The sequence below is a fragment of the Fukomys damarensis genome, unplaced genomic scaffold (assembly GCF_012274545.1).
Source record: "Fukomys damarensis isolate Sample0158 unplaced genomic scaffold, DMR_v1.0_HiC HiC_scaffold_2, whole genome shotgun sequence".
NCBI lineage: Eukaryota > Metazoa > Chordata > Mammalia > Rodentia > Bathyergidae > Fukomys > Fukomys damarensis.
This window is the reverse complement of record NW_022900914.1, coordinates 49,122,649-49,129,606: the sequence shown is the minus strand read 5'-3', so window position 1 is coordinate 49,129,606 and position 6,958 is coordinate 49,122,649. Positions and strand designations below refer to the sequence as shown.

Here is a 6,958-nt window from a genome sequence, read left to right as displayed (position 1 = left end):
AAAAAAAAAAAAAAAAAAAAAAAAAAAAAGTTGGATCATCCTTACATTCTTGGAATAAAATCTTTTAGGATTTTTGTCTCCATTCTTAAGTGATTTTTTTTTCAGTACCAGGGAGCAAACTCAAGACTTAGTGCTTGCCAGGCGGGTGCAGTGCCACTGAGCTAAATCCCTGGCCCTAAGTGAAAAATTTTTTGAGACAGAGTCTTGCTATATAGTTCAGGCTGGCTTTGAACTCACTATGTAGTCTAAATTAGCCTTGAATTCATAGGTGACCCTCCTGCCTCAGCCTTCCAAGTGCTGGAATAACAGGCATGTGGCCACTTTGCCTGGAAACTGGTTTTTTGAAAAAAAATTTTTTTCATAGATATAAATGACTCAAAGTTTATTGTTTTGTTAGATATTTAACTGATGTAGACAGCATGAGATCAGCAGATACAATTGAATGTAAGTATGAGGATTGTCACTATTTTTCCTTTTTTATAAAAGTTAAAGGTAAAAATGTAATGAATTTCTCAAATTTTGGAAAAAATTTATATTTGTTCTAGCATAAGATACAACTGCCCCTCTTATCATGCACATACTCCCCAGAGAAAAACTCTTCGGGCTCTGTTGTAACTTATTGGTAGCATATATGCCCAGCACAAACACAAAAAACTAAAAATAAAAATAAAAAAGATTTTAGAGACAAGAGAAAAACCCTGAAACTATAATAAGGTAATCTTTTGCCAAAAGTTTATAAAGGGTTGTATCTGGAAATATTGCTATAAAACAGCCCACATAGTGGGCTTTCTTTGAGAAATATTTGTTTTTCATATAACTATTTGTAGCAGTTCATTTACTCCTCAGCATTCAGTATGTTCCTGGGATATTGCATAGAAGGATAAAACTATATTGAAGATCTTTACAATGGCCCTGTTTTTTATATTTCATATGTGAGATTTGTGGTTAAGAAAAATGTCTTTTTTAAATAAAATTGAGGTTGCATATATCCATTCTTCTTATAGTGTGTATGTTTGCTGGGGGAAACCTAAACAAATAGGAATGGGAGAAATAAGACACTGTTGTTTTCATAGGAGAAAATACAAAGCAACTAAATTGGCTATTAAATTTTTTTTTGGTACTGGGGATCAAACTCAGGACCTTGTGAGCTAGACATGGTGCCACTGAGCTAAATTCCCTGCCCTAGATATTACATTTTGAAACCAGTTGATTTCTATTCCAGGCCGTGTTCTGGATGGGCCTTATGTGACTGCACCTCACTTGGCCAGGTCTCAGCGTATCTGCTGCCCCCAGGATTGCTGTGAACCCCAGCCACTCTCCTTGCACCTTCCCCAGGGAGTCACCTTTCCCGACTATAATTGTAGGTGACCCAAGCATGTCAGAGATGTGTGTCCCAAATTGTATTTTCTGAAATGCCTGCCTGGTTGGTTGGGAGACCCTTTTCCATGATAGATTTGTTTTGCCATTCCTCTGATCAACCCACACCCTTTTTATGTCTTGCACCTTTTTCAGATTGTCTTCTTTTTGCCCTGGCACCAAACTTTGTCTCCTGCCATTTTAACCCATTCCTGATTTTTCTAAGCCTATGTGATCTCTCTTCTTTGGCCTTCCTAGGCTAGAATCTTATTTCTTTCTCTTTAGTTCTTAGCCTGTGTGCTCATGTGTTCCTATCTAGCTTTAAGTTTGTCCTTTCTAATGCAGCCTTTGATCCTCATCTGTGCCAAAAGCTTCATATTGTACAGAATCTCAGAACTCAGAAAGGGGCTTTATTCCTTATCTATTACTTCTTCTACACTTCTCTCTTGAATGGTATATGATCATATTAATCTTAAACAGTACATAAAAATAAACATGTTTCTATCCATCTCTCTGATATGTCTATGTGGAAAGCCATATGGTACTCGATGTGCCATGGACAGCCTTAGCAGCTCTCACCTTTTATTATTTTTAAACTAATTTTATTGGTATATATTAGATATAAAATATAATGACATTCATCACTGTAAATTTGTACTTTTACATAATCCATCTTGGTTCTTATCTTTTCCCCATTCCCCTGCCCTCCGTTCAAACCCTCCATCTCTCCCTACCTCATCTTGTGTACTGGAGGTACCAAACAACTTCCCTGTCTTTCTCCCTCTGTTTTTTAGCCTCTGCCTGCAAAACTGCAGTTTCCCTAGAGAGATGTGTTTGGTGGCCAGCTCCAGCTCTTGCTGAGCCTGTCTCTTCATGGTTTCGTGTTTTGGCCTCTGTCCTTTTGTGATGGGGCTTGACATTACTGGTTCAGGAACATTGGGTGCCTTTCTGGGAAGTGGTTGTTAGTGGAAATCTTGGAGGAGAAATTGGCTTTGCAGCTTAGTCAGGGACCAATGCTTGGTCACAGCAGTGGCAACAGGCTCTGGCCAGAAAGAGGCAGATGTTTCATGGGGCACAGGCCTAGAAGTCGCAGATTGAGGAAAGCCTAGCTGGGTCCAGGTGGTTGAGCTCAGTTGGCTGACATTGCCGGGATGGCTGAGCTGGTGTGACTGGACCCACTGGAGAGGTGTTAGCAGCAGCTGGTTGGGATGACTGAGCCGTGCTTGTAACAGTAGGTCAGGCAGAGTAAGCTGCAGTGGGCCAATGTGAGGCTAGGGGCTGTGGCCTTCCAGACATGGGTCACATCTGAGGCTTGTCTGGGCTGGGAAAAGGCAAAGGTATTAACTTCACCTTCCCAGGTGGAGGTAGCTGACACAGGGATGGAGATGGAGCCTTTTTTTCAGCATTAACATGTGGTTTCAGAGAACTGATCTGAGCCCTGTCATGCCCTTCCCTTCACAAGCGTGCCCAGCTACTGTTTGGTTGTTGGCAATGCCTTGGGGTCTTTGGTGCTGCTCAAGGTTCCTAGGGCCTGAGAGGAGAAGAGCCAGCTCTCTTGGCAGTCTTCTTGCTCTCTGCGTCGAAAACCTGCACCAGCTCCAGCATGTGTGTGCCTACACAGCTGTGAGGCTTTTGAAAGACCTTTTGGTCAAGTGCAGGTTGATTTCTCTTGTGCTTTGTGCTGGGAATGGTTGGCTTCTCTTCTCCTTTGACTTTATGCCCCAATTGCTTCATCTCTTATGCTTTCCTGCACTTGTCTTCTTTGGTCCTCTTGTCCTTCCTTGCTCACAGCCCTTAGTTTTCTTGGTCCGGCTGAATAATGCTCTCAGAGGTTTGCTGTTGGAATACTTAGCAGTGTTCATAAAAGGCCTGTCACTGGTCACTGCACTGCAAACAAGTATTTCTTCCTCAGTGTCTTTCAGCTGGATTTTAGCCTCGGGAGCTCTAGTGATTGGCCTAGAGGCTTTTTTCTTCTTCCTTATTTGGTGAGAGGGACTCTTTATGACACCTGATTTCTGCACTCAATTCACCTTGATGGCTCCAGCATCTTTGACTTCAATGGCTGTGGGATGACTGGATTGGTCAAGAGTGAAAAATTGGGGAAAGTGAATGTCTTCCACCAGGGCAGCAAAGTCTGCCCAACCTGGGTTGGACTCAGTTCCCTTGTCAAGTGTTCCTGTGTCCTTGAGGGTCAGGAAGTTCTTTCTCTAGTTGGCATTCTTCAGACCAGGCATCTCTTGGCTCAGAGGTTTAATAGGGGCAGCATCTTGTAAAGGTCAGGGACTGCTAAGGGAAGCAGCAGCAGATTCTGTTTACCTGTCAGGATCTGTGGGCATCCAGAGTTTTTGAAAGCTTAGTTTCCATCTCATCCCTGTTCTTCTCTGATTGTACCTGGCTTGGAACAAGTGCCAAGAAATGAGAAGAACTTTGTACTGGGGCCTTTGTTAAACTTTCCCCAGCCTCAGGTGGTAGACTCCTCTCAAGAATCTAGATAACTTCTGCTACCTTGAAACATGGGGAATCCTGCAGGTTGTGACCAACACTGTTTGGGGCTTGCAGTCACAAATGATGTTTCCATCTCTAGGGGAAATTTCTCTCACTGAAATGGAATAAAGGAAAAAAATCCCTGCCAAGTGAGGTGCTTCTCCTACACACCAGTACAATCGGAATCCTACCAGACTCAGCAAGGCATTTCCATGAGCTCTCCTTAAGGACCACAGACAAGACCCTGCATTAGGTGCTAGGAGGTTATTCTTTTGCTTCTTTTTGCTTATTACCTGATGTCTTTGTTTCATGGCTTTCCTTTTATGTAATAAGATAGTTGTCAGTCAAAGGAAACATGAAAGTGATTTTTAGAACATTACATGTGGGCACAGTGGTAGAGCACTGCCTACTATGCACCAGGCCCTGGGCTCCATCCCAAGCATACCATACCCAACCCATATACATACACATGCACATGCACACAGCCCTATGTGTGCAAGCACTCACACACAGACACCCTCAGAGACTATTTCTCTAGTGAAGTGCTCTCCATTCAGGTCCACTCAGTGCCTTCCATGCCCTGGCCAGTGTAAAAAAAACCTCTTTCTGTAGACTAGGAGAGACAGCAGAGGTCTTCCTTATGAAACATGTGAACAGGACAGATACTGAACCACATATTTTGTACAGCATCTCTGGAACACAGAGTCTTAAAACTTGTTGAAAATGAAAGCAAATGAAACTGTCCTTACCACTATAAGTTTTATAGTGTCTTCCTAAGGGACACAGCAGTGGATGAAAAAAAGAGAATTGTTTAGGGAGTGGTATAAAAGGGAGACTGATCCCCATGAGGGTGCTGAAAAGTGTGGCCTGTCTCAGTCTGTTCCTGGGAGTCATTTCCATTCCAGGGATGGCCATTGTGGTGTTGTGCATTCCCACCTTACAGACTCTGGAAGTGGAGTGAGCTGACCAAAGGTGGTAGTAGTGGGTGAAGTCTCAGGACTGAATTCTGCCTATTTGTGTATTCATTACTACCCAGCTGCAGATTGGACCTTCTAGGGCCTGAGGCTAGGAATCAAACTAGCTTGATTCTTTCCCCTTCTTGCTCTTGGTACTCCTTGGAAACTTTTCTGTTCTGGCTTGTGCAGACCCAGACTAGTACAGGGCAAAGAAGTGGAGACTAGTGTGGAAGACATTTGTGGGCCGAGCCTCCTTTAGCACCATCACTATTTCTGGTTGAGGGCAGAGGTCCCTCGCTCCATGTGTACGACACACAGCCATAGGTTTGCAGGCAGAGGCCAAGTTCTCCAGATGGCACAGGCCTTATCACACCCTGATTGTAGTAGTTCACCTGACTTCCTTGTTGGTAGGCAAGGTGCAGGCTGTCCCTGACTCAGAATGTGTGGTGGTGTCCCCTGAACCAGGCTGGCAGACAGTAATGGATACCCTGGGGTGATGGCATTGGCATGGGCCATCTTGGGTGTGGAGGCACCTGCTGTGCTGTGGTCAGTGTCAGTGTGAAGGCCTCCAGGGAGGGAGACTTGTTTTCAGAGCTTCCTGTGATATCCCATTGCCAAATACCTGGATAGGAGACAGCTGGAGCAGACATCTGGCTATGCCCAGTAACCCCTGAAAACCTAGCTGTGCTAGAATGTTGGTGAAGATAGGCACTAGCTAGGACTGGCTGGGATGAGATGGTAGAGGCTGAGGGCTGGAGCTGAGACTCTGGAGGAGTTGCAGGCACTTGCCATTAAGGAAGTGGCTTTGCTCACCACAGGAAGTGAGAGCTGCAGAGAACTGGTGGTTTCAAGGGATGGTGGGTTTTGGACATTTTCTATAGGAAGCTAGAGGGCCATGGAGATATAGTTAAGAAAGCCAAATTTTCAGTATATTTAGTACCAGCATTATCTAATTAAGGTCCTTGCTGTCAGGAAGCCTTTGAGATTCCAGCTGTGAAATATTCTGTCAGATTCCAGCAGCTAAACAGCTCAGTTGCTGCTAAGTGCTGGCAGTTTGGATTCTTCCGATGAATTGCCTTTTCTCCCATCTTGGGCACCAAAGACCTAAGGGGTCCTGGTTGTACATGCTCCCTTGGCCAGAAACATCCTCTCTCTACCCAGTGCTACCCTCGGACCTGTACTTGCCCCAAGTTGTAAGTACAGGTTGTGGAGTTGAAACCTTCAGACCTGTGAGGTCCATAGAGTAGTTGTGACTTTATCAGTTTAGGAGTGAGGAAACAGTCAGAGAGGTCCCGTTGACCTGTCCAAATTCTCCCATAATTTATGTTTTGCGACCAGGTTATAGAACCTGTCTCACTTGCCAGGACTTTGTGCTGAGCAAAGACTTAAAACTGAAAAAAAAAAGAACTTTTAACAATGGCATTTTTGTTGTTCATTAGAAAATAGTATTGCTATTGTCAGTGTTATCTTCCATTTTTCATTTTGTTCATGTTTGTGTGGTCCCTGATTAAAATTTGGCACCATGTTCCTGAAAACCTGTTTTCCATTCCCAAGACCCTTGTTGAGTCAAAGGGGCATTCATTCCAAGTGGATATGGACCAGAATGTCAGGGGAATTGTTATGTGAATGATGCTGTGAACTGGACAAAGTAATATTCAGTGTAGGAGCTGCTTCCTGCCTATTCTCTAAGTCAGCTGTTCTTGAAATGCTGGTCATACAATAAAGCAAAGAAAGCTAATAATTTCACTGCTATGAAGTTTAATCTGTAAAACTTCTTCCCTGAAGTAACCTCAACAGCCATTGATTGATTCATGTAACTTGGCACCACTACACCTGCTGAGTGACACTTTGGTACATGTCCCATGAATTTAGGCAAGCACATCTATTGACCTGTACAGAACCTGCTGTGGGATTTTAGCAGGGTTGGGCTCTTGATTTGTACACATCTGGCATGGGATTTGCCCAGGTATGGCTGTTAATCTTTGCCCGCTTCCTGTGGGATTTTGGCTGGGTGGAACTGTAGTCCTTGTGTGTACCTTACGTGGGTTTTGGCCAAAAAGTGTGTCTTGTAGATCCTCCCTCATCAGTGATTCATAACTACCACCGTGATTCTTTGTTAATGTCCATTATTTTTTTAGCCTTACTCAACCTTATCTCTCTCA

At 43.8% G+C, this 6,958-nt stretch overlaps 1 protein-coding gene across 1 annotated transcript in view; it reads right to left on the bottom strand.

The window, feature by feature from the left end:
- Positions 1-5,446, bottom strand: part of CUNH2orf78 (chromosome unknown C2orf78 homolog) — a 23,657-nt gene extending 18,211 nt beyond the window's left edge. Inside the window, 6 exon segments of the mRNA XM_033762396.1 lie at positions 2,158-2,505; positions 2,507-2,809; positions 2,888-3,092; positions 5,019-5,082; positions 5,084-5,196; positions 5,284-5,446. Coding sequence (XP_033618287.1) covers positions 2,158-2,505; positions 2,507-2,809; positions 2,888-3,092; positions 5,019-5,082; positions 5,084-5,196; positions 5,284-5,446 — 1,196 coding nt within the window.
- Positions 5,447-6,958: the final 1,512 nt, after the last annotated feature.